This window comes from Peromyscus californicus, unplaced genomic scaffold (assembly GCF_007827085.1).
Source record: "Peromyscus californicus insignis strain IS unplaced genomic scaffold, ASM782708v3 Scaffold_7__1_contigs__length_154581171, whole genome shotgun sequence".
NCBI lineage: Eukaryota > Metazoa > Chordata > Mammalia > Rodentia > Cricetidae > Peromyscus > Peromyscus californicus.
The window spans coordinates 1,699,669-1,721,784 of record NW_026294595.1 but is presented as its reverse complement, the minus strand read 5'-3'; the positions used below and the strand labels follow the sequence as shown (position 1 = coordinate 1,721,784).

The following is a 22,116-nucleotide window of genomic DNA, read 5'->3' as shown; positions in this document are numbered from 1 at the left end:
CTTCTTGGGTGCCATTTTATTGACTCCCCACAACAGCCTGGGCTTTGTAGACGAGGAAACTGAGGCAGGAGGTGCTGTGGGATGTTTTGTATGGCAAATGTGTTGCTGATTGGTCAATAAATAAAACACTGATTGGCCATTGGCTAGGCAGGAAGTATAGGCGGGACAAGGAGGAGAATAAAGCTGGGAAGTGGAAGGCTGAGTCAGAGAGACATTGCCAGCCGCCATGATGAGAAACAGCATGTGAAGATGCCGGTAAGCCACGAGTCATGTGGCAAGGTATAGATTAATAGAAATGGATTAATTTAAGCTATAAGAACAGTTAGCAAGAAGCCTGCCATGGCCATACAGTTTGTAACCAATATAAGTCTCTGTGTTTACTTGGTCGGGTCTGAGTGGCTGTGGGACTGGCAGGTGAGAGAGATTGGTCCTGACTGTGGACCAGGCAGGAAAACTCAAGCAACAAGGAGGGTTAATCACTTGCCCAGAGTTGCACAGCTCAGGTGGTATTTGGAACAACCTTGGCATGAGGCAAGCCTCCTGCTCCTCCCCATCAGACCCGGGGTCTTCCTGAGAGCAGTGGTCTTCTTCCGTCTCCGGACTCAGCTTTGGCTGATGGGTTGCAGCCCTGTGCTGTCTTCGCCCTCTTGTCTGGCTTGCAGAGACATTGGCTTTTCACAAAAGCACAGCATCTGCGGTGAAATCTTCGGGCTGCCAGATGCTGCTTCACGCCCTCCCTGAGGTTGCCCAGACCAGACGAGGCAAGAACCACCTCAAATCGAGACAAAATGCATTTGTGGTTTTGAAGGAAAGTCGTTAGAGACAACACTGATGTCCAAGGCCAAGGTTGCTTCAATTTTGTTTACTTAAAGTAGAAAGAAGACAATGGGCGGTTCGGAGCCAGCCTGCAGGAAGGAGAGGGGTTTTGTTGTTCTGTTTTGTTTTTTTTCCACTGAGTACCCACTGCTAACCACAGGAGAGAGCAGGCGAGAGACAGAGGGAGGTACAGCGAGCATCTTGAAGGCAGACATAATGGGAGGAGATAGGAGGAGTGAGAAAAGGTTTGGAGGCCAAACTGGGTGCAGGGCCAAAAGGAAGGATGGGAAGGCAGGAGGGGCTTGTGAGAAAGGGCCCTCCAGAGACTAGGGGTAGTCTAGGAGGAGCCCAGCATCCAGACGGGACTTAGTGAGCTCACAACAAACAGAGTAAGGCTAGGTCAAGACTCCTCCAATAGCCTCTTCCAGGGCCCTGACTCCAGCCTCACCCCTCCTCATTTCCCTTCACTTGAACCCAGTTTCTACTCCTCCAGTTCCTGAAAACACTTCCACAGCTCCCAGTGACTAGAGAAGAGACAGGCATCCAGTAGAGGCATTCCAGGCTTCGGAAGGTCAAGATGCTGGATGCTAGGCTGAACCTTTTTTTCTGTCAAGCAGGAGTATTGAACCTAGGACCTTGCACATGTTAGGCAAGCTCTTTACCACTGAGCTACATTCTCAGGACCAGAAACCAACCTTCCCTAAATGAACTCTGCCTTCCCCTATTTTAAATGTTCTCCTTTTCACAGATATGTGTTGACACTTCCTCAGATAGCACATTCTTTTTTTAAAATTGTATCTATTTTTAATCAACACAATTTTTTTTCTTTTTTTGAGAGAGGGTTTCTCTGTGTAGTTCTAGCTGTTCTGGAACTCATTCTGTAGACTACGCAGGCCTGAGAGATCCAATTGCCACCACACCTAGCCACCTCAGACATTTTATCATTTCTTTGTGTTGGGGACCTTTGAAATCCCTGCTACTTACAGTGACATTGAAATGGCCCACTGTGCTCTCTCTGTCAGCCATCATCACCCCTTGCTTGGGACTGTTTTCCACAAATGTGAAGCCCAGAGACTGGGGTGTAGATTGTCTGGTAGAGCACAGACCTAGCATGTGTGAGACCTTGCCATCTCCGGAACTGTGGAACCCTGAACAAGGAACCTGATACTGGCCATGGACTGGACACCCATAATTGCCAGAAATTCCAATCAAGTAGTCAGAAGTGAGTACACACCAGGGTGCATTCAGGAGTGGCTATCACTCTTTGGGGTTCCATTCCACTGAGGGAACAGTACTGTTTGGTATTTGTCTCCAGCTCCCCATCTTTGGCTGAAAGAAATTCTTGGGGGACTTTGTCCTGGTCCCAGATCAGCCTGTCAGACTGTGGCGTGAGCCACAGACGCTCACTGCAGCTTTAGAATAGGCAGAGCGGGGCCAGCAAGGCAGCAGCAGTGGCTCCAGGTTTATCTGAATGTGCTCTCTCCTCTCCCAGCCTCTCTTTTCCTCAGGTTTCTCCACTGGCAGTAAACTCCTACACGTCCTGTGTGGCCCAGGGAAGATTCTCCTCTGCTAGGCTTCTTCAGACGGGAGCTGTCCCCTCCAGCTTCCACAGCATCCACCTCCCTTAATTTTGCACAAGAGCGCCCAGCTCTCTGGTCTGCTGTCCTCTTGAAGGGTGATGGACTATGCTCTTGTCTGTCTGTTCCATGACCTTCAGGGTCTCTGTCTGGCTCACTGTGTCTCTAGCACCAGCAAATATATGCACCAGGAGTGACTGCCCAGTGAACCACTGAATGAATAAGCAAAGATAAAATCAAATATTTATTGAGTGCTTACTGTGTGCCAGACTCAGCTCCAACCTCTTTACACATGACAGCTCTCCCTGTCCCTGTTTTTCATTTTGTTGCTGTTGTTTGTTGGTTGGTTTGCTTTGTTTTTTTAGACAAGGTCTTGCTCTGTAGCCCAGGCTGGCCCCAAACTGCTCTGTGTCCCAGGCTAGCCTCAAACTACTTTTGCTGCCTCTGCCTCTTGAGTGTTGGAATTACAGGTGTGTGACACAATGCCCTGAGGGATGGCTTCTTTAATCTGTATGGCAAGGCAAGTGCTTTGAGCATTGCCAAGATATGAAAGATGAAGCTAGACATGTGACGCATTCTGATGTCTGAGAGGCAGAGGCATCAGGATTGGTTCAAGGTCGTGTTTGGTTACACGGTGAGTTGGAAGCCAGCCTGTGCTACAAGATACCCTGTCTCAAAAGAGCAGCAACAAAGTACTTTTTGAAAAAGCTACCTTCTGTTTTTATTTCTGTGTCTGTGTCTGTGTGTATATATGTGCCTTTGGAGGCCAGAAGAAGATGTCAAATCCCCTGTGGCTGGAATGCAGCAGCTGCAAACTTGGGTCATCTGCAAGATCAGCAAGGCTTTTAAGTAAGTGCTGAGCGTCTCTCCAGCCTCTTGTTTGTTTGCTTCTCATTTGCCTGGAGCTCATCAACTATGCTGGGCTGGCCAGTGAGCTCCAGGGATCCTTCTGTCTCTGCCTCCCCAACACCAGGATTACAAGTGCATGCTAATATGCCTAGCTTTTTTTTTTTTTTTAAGAAGTGCACGTGGCACCTGTATGCCATGTGGTTGCATGTGGAGGCTAGAGGACAACTTGGAGGAGTTGGTTCTCTCCTTCCACCTGTATGTGGGGTCCAGCAAGTGCCTTTATCTGCTGAGCAACCTCACCAGCCCGTTCCTAGCTTTTTTTGTGCGTTTTAGGGAAGGAACTCAGGTCTATGCTTGAGTTACAAGCATTTGACTGACTGAGGCATCTGCCACCCTTGCCTCCAACCCCATCCAGCTTCTAAGCTGTTTCTTTCCCACAATCCCACTGTTCTTCACCTTATCCTGAGCCCAGTGGCGCAGGATGATTTGGGTGGACAGTCTACAAAGCCGATTACAGAGCCAAATTCGGGGTTCAGATGGTCTATGCTTTCTTCATTCCCAGTCTAAACAGGATGGACCTCACCAATCAGACCTCACTGTCCTCCTGGGAAGGGACAACCAAGAGTGACCACACATCAGACAAGTCTCATTTCGTTCTTGTCACAGCTTATGTGAAAAGGAACGTTATACACTTGTGGAAATGGAGAAACTGAGGCCCAGATGGGTTAAGAAACTCAACCAAAAACACAGCAAGTCATTGGTGAGGCGGGATGGAGGGTTTAGGTTTGGCTTCTCAGGTCTCAAGTGTTAGGGTGCAGCAGGCAAACAAGAGAGCGCAATGGAGTAAAGCACAGGACTTACCAGGTTGGAGTCACCTGCTCTGCTAGTCACCTGCAGCCTGCTCATCTGGATGCACCTCACACCTCACCCAGGTACAGGCTGAGGGAACCCCAGACAGCTCACCCCAGACAGCCAGGCAAAGCCACAGTCAAGAGAGGACACCCTTGGCTTCCTATGGCTATTAGCAGCGGAGCAGGTAAGCCATTGTGCCTTCCAGAGCCACACATTGGACTCTGTCAACTACTCCCTGCAGTTTAGGCACCAGCAAAGATGCAGGGTGGCAGCTCAGGGGACAGGCAAGGATTTTGTCATCCTCTGGAGTCCTGACAGAGCCGTAAAATTGTATTTGGCCTGTGAGGAAAGATACATGTCTACCCTAACCTACCCCTCAGTATAGACAAACATTTTGCCAGAAGCTCAGGGAAGCTCATGAGTGATCAGACTGCGGATGTTGGAGTTGGCTCCCAAGGAGAGCTGGAGCCTCTTTATTCCATGAGGAAGTTTGGACTGAACAGATACTCCACCACGTAGCTGGGTGGGATGCACACAGCAAATGCAAAAGGTTTTTGAGAAAGTAAAGACCTGAGGCTACAATGCGTTTGCCTTTGCCACTGTTTTTCAAACATTCTTGCTCCTATGGCATCACTGCTGGTCCTGGTCCTGCTGTGGTAAAAGTGTGATGAGTGCTGTGCCTAAAATAACAGTTTGAAGGAGGTGTAATGCACAGACCATGCAGTTCACCCATCCAAAGGGCATGGCTTGGTGGATTTTAGTGTATTCTCAGAGTTGTTGTGATTCAGAACATTTTCAAAAATAAACTCTGTATCCACGAACAGTTGCTCTCAATTCCTTCTTTCTCCCAGCCTCTGGCAACCACGGATCTATTTTCTGTCTTCCTGGATTTACCTATTTAGGACACTTTATACAAAGAGAATCATATAATGTGTGATTTATAGAACTTCATGCTCTGAAGTCCCAACCCAGAACATCAGAACACGACCTTCTTTGAAAATAAGGTCCTAGACGAAATGATAGTTTAAGATGAGGTCTCTAGGCTGAGCCATAGTCCATATGACTGATATTTGTACTCAAAGAGGAAAACTAGATACAGAGACAGAAAGGAACGGTGTGTAAAGACGAAGCAAGGAGCACCAGAGACTGACAGCAACTGAGAGAAGCTACGTAAGAAGTCTCAGCCTCAGAAGGAAGCAATCTGGCCAACACCTTCATCTTGAGTTCATAGCTTCTCAAACTATGGGACAGTATACTTTGGTAGTTTAAACCACCCAGTTTGTGGTGCTGCCCTGTGGCAGCCTGAGACACTAATGGACATGTTCTTCTGTCTGTCTTCTTTCACTGAGCATGTTTTCAGAGTTTATCCATATTGGAGCACGAATCAGCACTGCCCTTTTTGTGGCTGAGTAATATTACACTATGTGGATATATTGCGTTCATTTAGCCACATAACAGTTAACCAACTTTTGAGCAGTTTACAGTTTGGGGGGCTCTTATGAGATAATTGCTGCCATGCACATCCATGTAAAAGTTTTTATATGGACATGTTTACTGAGCTCCAAGACTTGACTAAAATTGCCAGCTAGAACTTAAAAGAACTGACCCTTTCACTTAGACATTTGATTTTAAATTCAGAGGCCATTCAAGTAAAACACACACACACACACACACACACACACACACACACACACACACACACACACACAGGCTCATGTACATCCATTCATATATTGTCAAATTATTGATTTAGAATCACAATGGAAACAGACCTCTGGGCCTTTCTGTGAGGGAGATCCTAGATTAGGTTAGTTGAGGTCCCAGTGACACCACCCCTTGGGCTGGGGTCCTGCTCTGAATGAAAAGGAGAAAGCAAGCTGAACACCACTGTTCATCTCTCTCCTGGATGCTGAAGTCACCATATGACCCAATAACTGCCTCATGTTCTTGCCACCATGCCCTTTCTGTCATGGTGGACTATGCATTCAACAACTCCCTTCCCTCATTAAGTTGGTTTTATTAGGCATTTTGTCAGAGTAATAAGAAAAGTGATTAACACGCACATGTCATATCACCATAACAAATACTTCTTTGAGCCCATTGCCATCTCAAAATGTGGCAGTTCAACAGAGAGTCAAACAGAAGTCCTATGACAATGAGGGATAGAGATGAAATTTCCAAAGAATAGAGTAAGTCAAGACCTTGATTTGAGTATTGAGGAATAAAACATTTAAAGGGGTCCAAAGAGGTTAGCGAAGAGAAAATGACCCAGTCTTGCCTTCTGAGTGTGCACACAGCTTCTATCGACTGCCACACAATTTCTGGAAAGAAATGGCCTTTACCAGAAGGATAGCACACAAGTTAAAGATGTACACACGAGGAAAGCACATTTGACATCTCTGCAGGGCTCTGCTGGTGCAAGACTCACCGCCTAGTTCCTCTGGAGGGCCTGGAAGCTTACATAAGCAAAACTGCTTAGATCAGGGCGAGCACAGGAAGATTCGATTTCACTGTGTCTGTGAGCGAGCAGGATCAGAAGCTATTCTGAGCAGCCACAGAGGAAAAGTGCCAGAAATCATAAATAAAGCAGTCAAACCCGTCCAGTGACCGGATCAAATGTGACATTCCCAAAGAATGTGTGAACAGGGCATCTTTGAAGCCACTGATTTTTCAAAAAAAAAAGGGTGGGGAGCAGAAAACACCTTAGTGGCAGGCAACTGTGGGAACTGTAGGGTTGACCCCAGACGATGCGTTTAGGATGAGGCGAGAAGAATGCCAATTGGAAAGACGTGGTTCTCAGCCGTCCGTTGAACAAATATTGATTCTGGACACCGTGCCTACCATTGGTACTCACTGTTCTTTGGCCCCTCGCCCTTCATTTTGTTCATCCTCCTGTTCCTTCCGTTCTTACTGCTCCCTGTGTGGGCCGTGCTCACTGCTCACTCCCGGCTGTGGTGCCAACTTCCAGAGGGCAGAAGTCTGCTCTAGCTCATTCACCTCACTTTCACAGGACAGCACCCCATCACCTGGTCACTTCCTTGCTTCTCCTTCAAACTCTTTCCATTCCATTGTCCAGAAACTACTTAAAAGTTTTTGCCCAGGGGGCCTAGAAGATTCCATGTACAGAGGTGCCCAGGCTCTTGAACAACACAGAGAGAGGCACTTCCAATGTCCTCTCCTTCAGGACACTTCACTCTGCTCCAGGGGACTCCCCTCCTGGAGTGGCTTGCCCCGAAATTCAGCAGAGCTCACTCCATTAACAAACAGAAGCATGTTCGGTCCCCATGCTCCTACCATCAAGGTGGCTGGCTCTCCCCACCCATCCTGCCTCTGCAATGAGAGGATTCAATCTTAGGTCCCCAGTAAGTCAGGTCTGCCCCGCAAAATGGCCAATGTGAAGTGTGGACAGTGCTCAGTCTACCTGCTGGCACATTGTGAGGAAGGAGTCAAACACGAGCAGTATCTTTTGTAGGCTGGGATGGCCTTAAATACACTATGTAGCTGAAGATGACCGTGAACTTTTGATCTTCCTGCTCCCAACTCCTAAACACAGTTTCTGGGATTAGGTACTCTGGATTACAGGTGTGCACCTACATGTCTGGTTTAATCATATTCACCAGGCAGGTGGTAGTGGTGCATGCCTTTAATCCCAGCACTCAGGAGGCAGAGGCAGGCAGATCTCTGTGAGTTCGAGGCCAGCCTAGTCTACAGAGTGAGTTCTAGGACAGGCTCCAAAGCCACACAGAGAAACTCTGTCTTGAAAAAACAAACAAACAAACAAACAAACAAAAAGCTGTATCCCACCACCACTTGGTGAGTATAATGTTTTTAAGGTTTGTCTATACTGTAGTATACACCAGCACTTTGCTCTGTTTTTCAGTCAAATAATATTCCTTTGTATAGACATACCACATTTTGTATATCAGTGACCAACAATTAAGTTCTTTCTACTTTTGATTATTACAAAAAATGCTTCTATGAACATACATGTACAAGTTTTTGTGTGAACACATTTCTACACTTCATGAGTAGAATTGCTGGATCATAGGGAAAATATGTCTAACTTTTGAGGAATTGCCAGTTTTCAAAAGTAATTGTTTCATCCTACATCTCACCAGCCATGTAGGAAGGTCTCAATTCCTCCACACCTTGTCAAAATTTGATATTGTCTATCTTAGTTCAGCCATCCAAGTATGGGATATATATATATATATATGTAATGGATATATATATATATATGAGATGGTAAGCCAGGTGGTGGTGGCACATGCCTTTAATCCCAGCACTCGGGAGGCAAAGCCAGGTGGATCTATGTGAGTTCGAGGCCAGCCTGGTCTACAGAGTGAGATCCAGGGTAGGCACCAAAGCTACACAGAGAAACCCTGTCTCAAAAAACCAAGAGAGAGAGAGAGAGAGAGAGAGAGAGAGTAAATGGAGTAAATGGAAGATAGTGGATGATGGATGGGTGAATGAATAGATGATGGATGGACAGATGGTAGATACAGAGATGGTGGATGACTAGATGGTCACCGGATGAGTGATGGACTGATGGTAGATGATGGATATAGTATGGCAGTAGGTACAATTAATCCAACTGACATTTGTCTCGGCCTTTATGGAGCCCAGAATCAGACCTAATCCAGTGGTCATATTAATAGTGTATAGATAGTTCTGGTCCCTTGGTGATAGCTGATTGGACCAAAGGTAATTAAGGGACTCAAACGGAGTCTGTCAGATTGGATCCCTCAGGAATTCAGAAAGGTGACAGAGACATCAGTCTGGTTCTTCACCAAGTGATGACTTAGAGTCAAGTTTGCTTGAGGAAACAGAGGAAGGGAGGAAGAAAAGGAGAGAGGATGAAGGAAGAAAGGAAACATGGGAGCATGGGAAGAATGGAGGGAGCAAGGATGGTAAGGGGCTCCTTCTCCATGCCTTGTTTTAGTTGACCGGCCTTATCTTTCTTGTTGCTGTGATAAGAACAACTTAAGGAAGAGTGGGTTTATTTTAGCTCACGGTTCAAGGTGCAGTCCTCACGGTGGGGGCCACAGCGGCAGGAGCTCGAAGCAGCTGCTCACATCACACCCACAGTCAGTCAAGACTGATGAATGCTTGTGCTCAGCTCACTTTCACATCTTTATAAAGTCCAGGGTCCCAACGTTTTCTTCTTGCTAAGCAGCACTCTACCCACTGATCTACACCCCCAGACCCATTTCCCTTACTCTTGACTTCCTTGTACTGGCTTCTCTTCATGTCTCTTGGCTTCTGCCCTTGCAGAAACAGAGCCTCTGTTCTCTCTGAGGTTCATTCTCAAACCCTGAAAGAAGATGTGTCTGCCCAGTTGGTTGCCATTACCCCTGTGGGACCCGGCTCTCAAGAGATGCTGCTCTTGTGGTGGCTCTCTTTACATCACAGCATACCTTGAGTCACTGTTCAAGAAGTGGGTCAGAAGGGCCAGACAGGCAGTTTCTGTCTAGTAGGAGCTGTGAGTGTGGCAGCTCTTATAATAATCCATCACCTTCCAACATAGATGGAGAAGAACCAAATGAGGCTGTGGAGGCGGATTTGCCTTGAAAAGCACAGTGGCTGCCATGGCACAGAAAATTGTTAATTGTTGATGGCATTAACAAGACCATTATTGGGTCAACTAGTGGGAGTTCTGCTCTTCTGGAACACAAGGGCCAAAGGCAATGGTCACTGAGTATTAGATCCCCAAGTCTACATCAGAGTGGTTGTTAGGACACTCAGCCTTCCTTTGCTTTCTCCCAGGGGTGGGCCTTGCTTCTTCTGGATCTCTCTGAACCTCTTCCTTGCTCTCACCAGAGCTGCTTTGGGCACTCAGGGTCCCTACCCACACACGCAAAGCTCAGACCAGATTGCCTTTAGGTTTCCATGGCACTTTCACCTTAGGGTTACTCTCTCTGGGGACACAGTGTGCCAAAGGATGGGGAAGCAGCTTGCTACTTTTCTCAGTGCTGCCCACAAACCCCAGTTCACACATTCCAGGCCCACAGAGAAGACTCTTCCTCTGTCCCTGTTCAAATCAACTGTGAAGGCACAGGCCACAAGCCATACCAGAACAATGATCCCAAGGCCACACTGCACCAGCATGGTCACCAGGAGCCCACCTCTGAATGGGTAGTGGTTGAGAGGAGTCACTGGGAGCCTCACAGATACCTCCAGTGATGTCCTTGATGGGGAGAGTAGGGACCTGTGTGACCAGCTTTCCTTTTCCCTGCTACTTCTTGTGGGACCCCAGGATGGCCTTTCCCACAGTAATTCCATGGATTGGAACATGGAAAACTCAAATGATACTATGAAGGGTTATGTACTGGGCTTAATCAGAATCAGGCCCTTCTGATATGTCTGATTCAGAAGGTGTTAAAAAAGGTCCGGGGAGATGGCTCAATGGCAAAGTCCATGCCATGCAAGCATCACACCTGAGTCTGGATGCCCAGAGCCCACATAAAAGCCCGGCACAGTAGTGGAAGATATCCAGAGTCCACTTCTGGCCTCCACAGATGCAAGCACTGGTAAGTGCTCTCACATACACATGTACATACACAACACACACACACACACACACACACACACACACACACACACAACCATCCCTCAGAGCTCTGGCACAGGAGACAGTGCCTTTAGGGGTGCTACTCTCAATGAGAGTCTGAGTTTCATCAGGGTTGGTTTGGTTGTAAAACAGAAATTCATGGAGTGGCATGGGTCACCATGCACATTTTCCTTCTTTGATACTCACTCTCCATTGTTCTAGAGGCAGTATCCACTGCTTTTAGAGGCATTCTTTACCTCTTAGTCTCAGTGGGTTAGTGCCTGAGTCCAGTCCCTGGAGCCAGGGATACGTATTCAGCAATAACAGCAGCAGCAAACCGAATTGAGCCTGGGTTTTTGTTTTTGATTTGATTTTTTATGCATGTGTGCCTGATTGTGTGTGTGCACTTGTGGAGACCAGAGGTGAACTTGGGTGTCATCTTCAGGAATGCCTCTCATTGGCCTGGAGTTCATTGGCTGACCAGCAAACTCCAGGGACCCTTCTGCCTCCACTTCCCTAGCATTTGGATTACAAATTTGTACCTCTCCATTTGGCACTGTGTGTTCTTATGTGTGTGAGTACATGTGGGTCTGAATGTGTGTGTGTGTGTGTGTGTGTGTGTGTGTGTGTGTGTGTGTGTGTGTGTGTGCTTACAGAGGCTCATGTTCTGTCTTCTATCACTCTGCACTTAATTTACTGAGGCAAAATCTCTCTCTGAACTGAACTTGCTACTTTGGCTAGACTAGTTAGTCAGCTTGTCCTTGTGACCCCATTTCTGAGTGACGTGGTTACAGTGAGCTGCCATGCCTCCCCAGCTTTTGCTCTTCAGTTCAAGGGCAATTTTATTTTGAGGGGTTTTGAGGGCAAGCAAGCTATAAATCCTGGCAGCTGCCTGGAGGAGGGAGATGGAGAAGAGAAAGAAAGCAAGCCATGCCTTTTGTAGTGGAGATTGACAAGAGGCCATGGCAGAATGAGGACGCTTCAGAGAGCAGTGGAAAGCATGGGTAGCAGTGTCAAGTCATAGTTCTGAGTTCAGATGGCACCTAAGCCCAGGCTCCTGTGTCCCAGTGTAAGTGACTGTATCAGGGGCTGTGGTCAGGAACAGACATTGAGACAGCTTATTGATCAAAGCACCCCAAAGAGTAGGAGTGGGCCAGTGAACAGAGGAAAGAGCCCCACAAAGCCCCAGACAGCTTGTCTGTGAGTAACAAAGATCAGAACTCCAATCCTTGTGCCATCGGCAAGCACTTTATCCAGTGAGCAATATTTCTAGCCCATGCTTGGTGTTCATGTGGGTTAAAGTGTGGGTCCTAGGGATAGAACCCAGGGCCTCTTGCTTTCAAGTGGGGCACTCTACCAATGGAGCCATGCTCCCAGCTCTTGATCTGGGTTTCTGTTGATGATGATAAAATCCTTACCACTAAGTCCATTGTCTTCATCTTTTAAAAAAGTTGTATAATGTGTGGGGTCTGAGGACAGCCTTGGGTGTTAGTCTTTACATTCCACCTTATTTGAGATGCCATCTGTGGTGGTTTGAATAAGGATGGGCCATTGGTTCATATATTTGAATGCTTTGTCACCAAGGAGTGGAACTGTTTGAAAGGATTAGAAGGGTTAGCAGGTGTGGCCTTGGTGGAGGAAGCATGTCACTGGGGTGGGCTTTGAGGTTTCAAAAGCCCAAACCACACCCAGGTGCTCTCTCTCTCTCTCTCTCTCTCTCTCTCTCTCTCTCTCTCTCTCTCTCGCTCTCTCGCTCTCTCGCTCTCTCGCTCTCTCGCTCTCTCGCTCTCTCGCTCTCTCGCTCTCTCTCTCTCTGCTTGCAGATAGGAATGTAGCTCTCAGCTACTTCTCCAGCACCGTGTCTACCTGCATGCTGCCATGCTCCCTGCTGTGATGATAATGGAATAAACCTCTGAAACTGTAAGCCAGCCCCCAGTTAAATGCTTTCTTTTGTAAGAGTTGCCTTGGTCGTAGTGTCTCTTCAATAGAACAGTGACTAAGACACTGTCCTTTGTTGCTTGCCACTGTGTATGCCAGGCTATCTGGCCCATGACCTCCCGTCTCTGTTTCCCATCTCACCAGAGGAGCACCAGGATTACTTACAGACATGTTCCACTATGTTGCATTTCACAAAGCTTCTGGGTATCCAAACTGAGGTGCTCATGCTTCTTTGGGAATCACTTTATCCTCTAAGCCGCCCTCTAGCCTCACTATTTTTATTTCTATCATCCCAGCTTGCAGATAAAGTTGAGGTTCAGAGAAGTTAGATAACTCTCCCCTGATCACACAGCTGATAAGACGCAGGGTCAAGCTCACAGAACCAGTACATCTGGGCAAAACCCTGGAGAATTTGCTTCTCAAGACAGAGAGGTGCAAAAAGGAAGATGAAGGAAAGAAACGGATGAAGGCTGGAGACCCATGGTGCCTGTGAAATAAAGGGACCTGTGAAAACTTCCCAGGGCTGGGTTGTCAAAGGAGCCTTTCCAAACAGGATAGCCCAAGGCTCCTTTGAAGTTGTGTGAATTTATCTCTTAAAAGCGTCCCTATGGCTTGTCTAAGTCTCCCTCTGCTGCCTCATGCACAAATACCTTTCACTGTGGATTTGGGGGCAGGCAGGAGAGGTGCTGGCTGAGTCCCAGGTCTCAGTCAGAGCTGGGGAAGAAGGAAATATCAGGCCCAGGTCAGCAGCCAACCCAGACACTAAATGAATTTAACAGCTCCCATGCAAAGGGGAGGAGGGGTGTAAGAACACAAGCCACCCCAGAATCTCCAAAATACTGAGGAGAGTCTCGTCTTTCTACAGCGGATGAAATGTAGATTTGAGCAGACACATTTGAACTGGTTGGGGAGGAAGGTCCAGCTGATAAATATAGGGAGGGTAAATTTTGGCTTAGGGACTCCCCCCGCCCCAACCTTACCTCTCTGAGAGTAACTCTACCTGGGCCTGGAATTTGAGGATTACAGGGGGGTGGGTTAATGACATTTGTAAGAAAGAGGTAAGGGAGGAGGGTCTTGGAATCTTTGGGACCAGAACATAAAGCCTCCTGTCAGAACTGGGTGTGAGGATAGTCAGATGAATTCTGGGGTCTGGATGTGACTCTGATCACCAGCTCTTTGCTGTCATAGGTGGGAAGGGTCCCAGGGCTTGCCTGGCTCTGTCTGCAGAAAGGCCTCCACCTCTAAGAGTAGGGGCCAGGGAGCCAGGAAAGGCTTGGCAGAAGACTAGGAGGAAGGGAGGCGAGCAGCCTGGTAAACTGATGAGGAAAGGGCTGGAGCGGGAGAGCAGCCCAGGCCTCAGAGCCTGCAGAATGGCTCAGGCTGTGCTGAGCAGCAGCCAAGGCCAGGAGGAGGGGATAAAGGAAACAGAGAGGAGGTTAACTTGGTCCGCTGCCCACTTGGGCAGTCTCAGAGGCACTTAAGTTCCCCACAGCAGCAGTCAGTTGCCAGAGGAGGGCCTGGTCTGGAGCAGGCCTGGATCTGAGGGCCGTGGGGCTCCTCAGCCAGTTCCCACTCTCACCCCTTTCCTCAGGTCAGCCTCTCCAAGGCTGGGAGTCCCCGAGGCCTCGCTTCTCTGTACTCCAGTCCCCAGATTACTTCCCTATTTTTCTCTGCAGAATCCCAGACCTGGAATCCTTTGCCTCTAGTGTATCTCTCATATTCAGAGGACTCCGCACTGAACTCCTTTCTGCAGCCCCTGATGTGGTGTGTATGTAGAGCAGTTTAAGACTTGTGCCCTGCTCCTCCACTCACCCTCCAGGAGAGGGTGGTCCTCTGGGCTCACAGCTTACAGACACGTTCCCCAGAATTCTCAGGCACATGACCATGAACTGCTGCCACTCTGAGGCTCTGCTTCCTTTACAGCCACATTGTTTTGCTTAAGGTTTGGTTGTTTTAAGCTTTGTGTGTAATACCACCCACACATCCACACGTACATGCACATGCACACATACCAGTCCTCTTGGATCAGATGGAAACCTCTTTCCCTTTGGGCACCTGCTCTGCCTTCCAGGCCTTAAGTTGGGCTATGATAGGTTCAGCTAAAGTCCTGGTGGACCGATGAAGGAAGTAGGTGGAAGTTTCCACAGGGCCTGACCAAGGATTGGATTCTCAGCCCTCCTTAGGTCACTGGGTTTCCTTTCTAGGCCAGCAATACCTTCCTTCCAGTTAACCCTCAGCTGGCCCCTCAGCTACTCCCTTCAAGAGAGGGACCCTGCAAGCCTGAAGATGTCAAGCCCTTCTGCCCTCCAAAGCTGCTGCTCTCAAGCTCCGTGCCTCCTAGGAGCCAGGACCCAAGGAATCATCACCAGCACTGCTTCACCCCCATCTGTTGGCTCTGGGGCAGATGGCTGCTCACAGCTGAATAGACGTCTTATCAGGGAAAGAATGACAAATTAGCCCCTCTTGAGGTCACCTCACACACCACCAAGAGCTCAGCAGCACCCTGGGCCCTTTCCTCTATTTCTCAGCTGGGGGAAGAGGCTCACACTGCCGCTGTCTGCAGAGGTCTGAGAGTATTTCAGAGAATTTCTTTCTTTCTTTCTTTCTTTCTTTCTTTCTTTCTTTCTTTCTTTCTTTCTTTCTTTCTTTCTTCCTTCCTTCCTTCCTTCCTTCCTTCCTTCCTTCCTTCCTTCCTTCCTTCCTTTCTTTCTTTCTTTTTTTCCCCCCCAGACAGGGTTTCTCTGTGTAGCTTTGCGCCTTTCCTGGAGCTCACTCTGTAGCCCAGGCTGGCCTCGAACTTACAGAGATTCACCTGCCTCTGCCTCCTGAGTACTGGGGTTAAAGGTGTGCACCACCACCGCCCAGCTCAGAGAGTTAATTTCCTCTAAGGAACTTTCCAAGTTTCTCAGCCTTGCTGGTCAATCCCACTAAACTAGTTTGACCTGTCTTTCCCTGTGGGCAGAGTCTCTGTGTGATGGGCCCCCAGGCTGAAGCCTCCTATCAGTATATCCAATGTATGATGTCTGCCTAGCCCAAGGCATCTTCCCAAACCCAGGTAAGAAACCCAGAAACTGGGCTGGGTTTGTAGCCCAATTGGTAAGGTGCCTTTCTAGCATTTACAAGATACGCGTTTGATCCCCAGCAACTTATCAATTGGGTGTGGTAGTGCACATCTGTAACATCAGCACTTGGGAGGTGGAGACAGGAGTCAAAGTCAGTCTGTCTCAAAAACAAAACAAATAAAAAAAATAGACAAACAAAAACCAGAAAGTGGGAGTCACCCTTGCCACTCTTTGCCACATCTTCTTGGTCACCTGATCCCTTAGTACCGAGACACAAGAATGCTCCTTGCTGATTTCTCTGCCCCAGTTCCTTCTCTGCACTTTCATAGCAATGGGTTCAGTACCCTTCACATTCTCCAATGGCTCCCTATTACTGAGAGAAAGGCATACAGATCACTCCGCTCAAATTCCAGGCTCCTGAGGCTGAGAAAACCAAATTGCTCAGTTGATAAACTGTGCCACACAGGCTTGAGAACCTAAATTTGATCCCTGAGTCCATGTAAGAAGCTGAGAATGGTGAAGTGTTTGTAATCCCAGCACCAGGGAGGCAGAGGCAGGAGGGTCCCCGGGGCTTGCTTGACAGCCCACCTAGTCTAACCACCCACACCAAACACATCTTTTTGAAAAACTCTAGGCTTCTAAGCACATTGGGAGACGTGGCCTCAGACTCAGTCTCCCCCGAGCCTGTACCCTAGGCCTCAGTTGACAATTACATGCCAGTCTTGGACCCCAGAGCACTATCCTGAGGGCTGTGAGCCTGAATCGGGGCTAAGGGGGAACGAGGGTGCTGTGGTAATTAGTAATGCCTGTCATGCACACAGGAGTGGCAGAGCTGCAAGGCCTTTGCTTCCCTGCTCTCATGGAGGGAACATTTCAAAACATCCATGTTCCTGCCAGGACTCTCCTCCTCATCGCTCAGAACTGGGACATTGAAATCCATGATCTAGCCTGTTATCATCACAAGCTCTACAGTCTTCCCTAAACTTGCTGTCAGATTGGCCCCAGTTGACAGCCATCAAGCTGTCAAGACTGCACATTTTCCCACCCTTCTGCTGAGATTGAATGACCATGACTATGTTTGCCTGGCCTCCACTGTGCTGCTGACAGAATCAACCATTCATAATTAGCAGTAGCACCCTTTCACATTCAGACGTGTCCTGGTTTGCACTGTATACACTTCACCTGTAAACTCAGCATGGACGACACTGAGAGCCCTTGTGTCGTGCTTAGAGATCTCCCCAGTGCCCTTCCTGTATCTGGACCCACAGGGATTGCTGGAGTGGAATGATTCAAGCCGTTGGGAGGAAAGAGAGCAGACAGAAGGGTGAGGTAGGGTGGAATGCGGGTCTCTGTGTGTTCAGAGGAAGGATAACCAGAGCAGAGAAGGGACTCAGCTTTCCAGTGCTGCAGTTCAGGTCTGCAGGGGAGGGACCATGACAGAGACAACCACAGGGGAGACAACTTCAGCAAGAAGGCCCAGACCCTGCCTGCCCATCATGGGCTCTGGAAACTAAACTTAGAGCAACACAGAGGAAACGGGCATTGAGGGGCTAAGGGAGGCCCAGGCTCAGCTGTCCCCACCCCTACCCAATCTCCTTCCAGTCTCAGAAGAGGTCTTCCTCAGGACCTCCTTTTCCAAAAAGTATAACCCTTCTAGAAGGTCTTCTCTGTCCCCCTCCGTATCATTCACCCTGGACAGACTGGCCGCTCCTGTTATATTGCCTCTAGTCTCTCCTCATAGCCCTGCTCTCAGATGACCGTCCACCTCATGTCCACCCACCTCCATCCTCTGACTCTAACCCTAACCCTGACAGTAGGGACTTGAAGTCCCGCTGTTTACACAGGATGTGCGACCTCGGCCACATGTTCATGCCTCTCGGTGCCTCATCTGTAAAAACTGCCCTTGACTGAATGACTGAGACGCCACCAGCAGCCACCTTGCTGTGTGTTAGGGGAGTAATGTATGAGGAGGCATGTGGAGGCTAGAATTGCCCCCAACTCACCATCATGTCTATTATTAGTGCTCGGTTAGGATTTCCTCAAGAGCAGAAATCAGTCTTCTCATCACACCATGAGGAACCACGCAAAGGGCAGGGCACACAGTGAACAGTTACTGCATGAACATATCTTCATTCTCAATCATCTTGTTCCAAACAAGACCTGAGGCAAGGAGATGGTCTACACCATCAAAGCTTTGTTCCCAAGGGACTGGTCTCTCTGTGGAGTGAATCTCCTGCCCATGTGGCCTCATGGCTCCCAGCCTCCCACAGTGTCTGTCTCTAGTGACAAGAAAAGCCTGCATCCATTGGAATGGAACTGAAACTCCCTTCAGGTGACTCCAGTGGCCAGTCCTGCCCTTGGGATTAGGTTCCCTGGCTTGGGAAGGCCTGGAGGGATTCGAGAACCATATATGAACTGAATTCTGGTTGTGGATTGGGACCCCAGGGATGTGTGCTCATGGCTATTCAGAGGTGCTCTGGGTGCTGGCTGTCCATCCTGCCCATGCCTCTGAGGGCAGGACAAGGGAGCCACATTTTAGTTAAACCATCTGTGCTCCCCATGCAAGCCCTGGGAGCCTGAATAATTGACGGTGTGGTCAGCAGCTGACCGCTGACTTTCAAGGGTGGTGTGAATCAATCTGGTCCACATTTACTGCCCAGTCCCAGGAGGCCCAGAGGTCAGGGGTGAGGAGCAGTGCTCCAATCACACAGTGACACCTGAGAATCAGTGGAATGGCTCATTCCTGCCATACTCAGGAATAGCTGCAATTTTTTAAATAGGATCTCATGTAGCCTAAGCTGGCTTCTGATTCACTATGCAGCCAATAAATGACTTTGAACTTTTGATCCTCCTGCCTCCACCTACCAAGTGATGGGATTGCAGGCAAGTGTGACAAGGTTTATGCAGTGCTGGGGATCAAACATCGGGCTTCTCTTATGCTAGACAAGCACTTTATCAAATGAGGTACATTCCCAGCCCCTTCCTGTGCCTATGAGGAAGCTGGACTTGGTTCCTCATGGGGGACTGCACTATGTCAACATTTTAAGTGTGTCCACAGTGGGCTGTGGGACGAAGAGTCTGACTTAAGGGTGTCTCTGGGACTGAGGTGTCCATGGGAGCTCTGAGAAAGTCCAGCAGTTGAACAATTGAGTCAGGAATGATAGAAAGTAGAAATTGGGGGACCCCTGCCATTCCCTGAAGGCATGGGAAAGGATTAGTGTTGTCTAGGGTGGACAATGATTAAGGAACAGAAACAGGCAATAGGAGGCCACCAGCTTCTCAGGGATGGACACAAGGAGGACACAAGACCCCAAGGACAAAGAAGGAGCTGCCTGAGGAACAAAGCTGGTCAAGACAGAACGGGAAGGGGAGTCAGAGCTAACGAGAGTCGATGGGCGGCCCTAGGAGGGCAGTTCAAGGGTGGCTGCTGAGTGTGGTGGGAGAAGCTGATTGTCCTCCTGAGAGGCCTCTTGAGACAGGGATGTGATGGCGTGGATAACGGGCTCCCACATATGGACTTCCACAATGACATCCTGCATGAGGCTCTGGCTGTGATCAGGAGGACCCTGGCTTTGACTGCTGGTACCACTGTGACAGGTAAGCCTCTTTTAGCCTAGTTCCTCCTGACTTGTCCAGTCTCAGCCACCACCTGCCTCTGGCTTCCCACTGCTGGGGTACAGAAACACCCACTTTGGATGCCACTTCCCACCCGAGCCAGTGGCTGACACTCCACAGAGTCAGTCACTCTCCTCTGTGCCTGCGTGGTCTCTTGTGGTTTGCCCATGTCTGTACAGTCACCTCTTCCCAGATGCCAGCTACACCCACCTTGCACCCATCTCTGGGGGATTTGGGCTAGGAGCTAGACAGACAGAGGAGCCATGAGGAACATTGATGCCTGAGGACAGGGCCACGGCTGGACCGTGCAGCCAGCCCCCTCACTTACATTAGCTTCTTCTGCCTTATGGAAGACAAGCCTGCCTCAGTCCAGAGTGTTCACCGGAGATAACACCTGCTCCATGTGGCTTAGGGAGAGGTCCCCTTAATTAGTTGGAGGAAGAGGGCCTGGAATAGCAGGGCTACTCCAGTGGGTTCCCCCACTTGAAAGGAGCTGAGAGGAGTTGGTGTCTAGAGGAAGGGAGAGAGAGGACGGGTTTATTCTCACACCAACAAGGGCCTCAGGAAGCAAGGCAGGAACATTGTCAGGGAAGCAGTCCTGGTCCACAGTCTGGAGGCCAAGGTGATGCTTTCCTTTTGGGCAACCCAACCTTTGCCATCAAGTGAAGCCTACAGATCCTTTCTCAGAATCATGCCTCTTAACTGCATAAAATCAAATGCATGGGATGGCAGAGAACAGCAGTTACATTGATTCTGTCCATGTCCCCTTGACTTTGAATGTTGGAAGAATGTAAAAAGATAGGAAGGATATTTACTCAGAATCTCCCATAGGAAAGCAATGGGGACCTTATAATTAGATAGAACAAAAGGCATAAGACCCATGTGGGGTTCAAGCTGGTAGAAAAGGGGTTCCTGGTGAGCCCCACTTGAGACCCACGGGGCAGCAAAGCCAGCTTGTGCAGGGCCTGCTGCCTGGGAGGGCTGGCTCCAGGGTCCCCGAGGGAGCCCTTTGGAAGGGAGTCAGGTGGCACCTGACAGGGAAACTGGAGAAACAGGCTTGACGGGGACCCAAAGTGCTAAGCCTGCCAAGGAGCCTGTGGGAGGCCAGTGCCTGCCAGCTGGTCCCTGAGGCCCCTGCTGTCACGACAGCCTCAAAGAGGACACACAGTCCACCATTGTAACAGACTTTGAATGTCTGATGGGCCCTGGTGTCACTAAAGATTCAAGCCCTGGAGGGTGTGTACACTTGGCCACCCAGTCCCGACGTCTTAGTCCCTTAATCAGATGCTAGTCAACTGGGGTGGTAATTTTTCAATAGCTGATCTGTGTGTGTACACAATGGACCTCTGTGTGTATGCACATGTGTGTGCGTGTGTGTGCGTGTACATGTTCAGAACTGAGCTCAGCCATTTATCTCTTCTATGTCATTCTGGTGGGACCAAAAGCCTGCAGCTGCATTTACTGACATGGACTTCTGGTGAAGAATGCGATGAGAGGTTGTTCTAACCTTCAGCTAGGGACATTGGTTCCCTGGGTTTGCCACAGCCATGCAACCTCATCTCCTGCCAGAGTGTGGGTCCCCACCCTACTTGTGTCAACTCTGCCCCCTTGAGATCAAGCACAAAGACCTGGCTGGTGGCTCACCCATCTGTGTTCTCCTCCTGGGATCACTTTGAGTATGGCTGGCAGATAGAACATGGACAAAGGTGACCTGGGTCATGCTAGGCTCATAGCCCCTACCACCTGCTACCACCATGCAGTCCTCCAGATCCTCCTATGACCTGGACAGTTCTGTGGCTCTAGGGAGGTATGACCACAGAAAGAAAGTCTGCATCCAAGAAATGTGTTGGGTCACTCTTTGGAGGGGACAGCCACCGATCACCTGCTCATGATTCATTCCTGGTGCCACTGAGATAGAACTCTCTCCTAGCCGCTGGGGTGACAGTAGCCCCTTAGAAAACAGCTGCTCAACAGTGCATTCTGGACAAACCACCACCCAACCTAGTCAGTCTCAGTTTTTTGGTTTTTTTTTTTTTTAGCTGCATGAAGAAGCTAGGCAAGGAGATGTCCAGAGAGTCCTATACCTGGGGCTATGTACAAACACACATGAGCTGTACTCTGGAGGTTGTGTCTACAGGGACAGGTCTTTCTAGATACCATTTTGCACAAACACCCAAACAAGGAAGGTGGCCAGATCCTTGTTTTTGATGGTCATCAGTGGGACAAACATATATGCTACAGACCAATAAAATGCGCTGGCCAAGTCCACTGAAAAATATGCTTGCTTCTGTGTGTTTTATAGCTTCCTGGATAACCAAAAGTATGGCCTTCTGAGCCCATGCTCTGGGAAGTCGCTATGCAATGCTTCTCCTACCCTATAGGCACAGCAGGGTGGAGGATTTGGCATTTGGTCCTTTGGAACCAAAGGCAGTCCTGCTGATAGCTTCCAGCTCAGTTGGGGCTGGTACAGGGAGAGCCGTGGGGGAGGGGAAAGCCGGGAAACCATGGGAGATGTTGCTTCCCAGACTCCCAGGACAGTTTCTCTTCTCATTCTAGAGACAGAATTGATATCGGGGAAGCTACAGGGACAGGCTGGGGTGTATTTTGCTCATATTCACTGCTGTAATTGCCACACAACACACTGGCTGGTCTCCCACCACAGACCACTGCCCAGCCCCAAATGGCTGAAAAACACCCTACTTAATCAGGACAGACGCGTGACCACTGCTTCCTCGCTAGGTAGGTCATCTCCCCTCTCTGAGCTCCATGACTTCAGGAGAACAGTTTGGGATAGTAATAAGGAGACAAAGCCTGGCACAAAGGAAGAGCCAGCAACTATTTGACTTGGTCTTGTCTT

At 49.0% G+C, this 22,116-nt stretch overlaps 1 protein-coding gene across 1 annotated transcript in view; it reads left to right on the top strand.

The window, feature by feature from the left end:
- The first annotated feature begins 18,730 nt into the window (after positions 1-18,730).
- The window catches only part of Crb2 (crumbs cell polarity complex component 2), a 46,446-nt gene continuing 43,060 nt past the window's right edge, over positions 18,731-22,116 (top strand). The window contains exon 1 of the mRNA XM_052725250.1: positions 18,731-19,241. Coding sequence (XP_052581210.1) covers positions 19,157-19,241 — 85 coding nt within the window. The 5' untranslated portion in view covers positions 18,731-19,156. The remainder of the gene's footprint in view (positions 19,242-22,116) is intronic.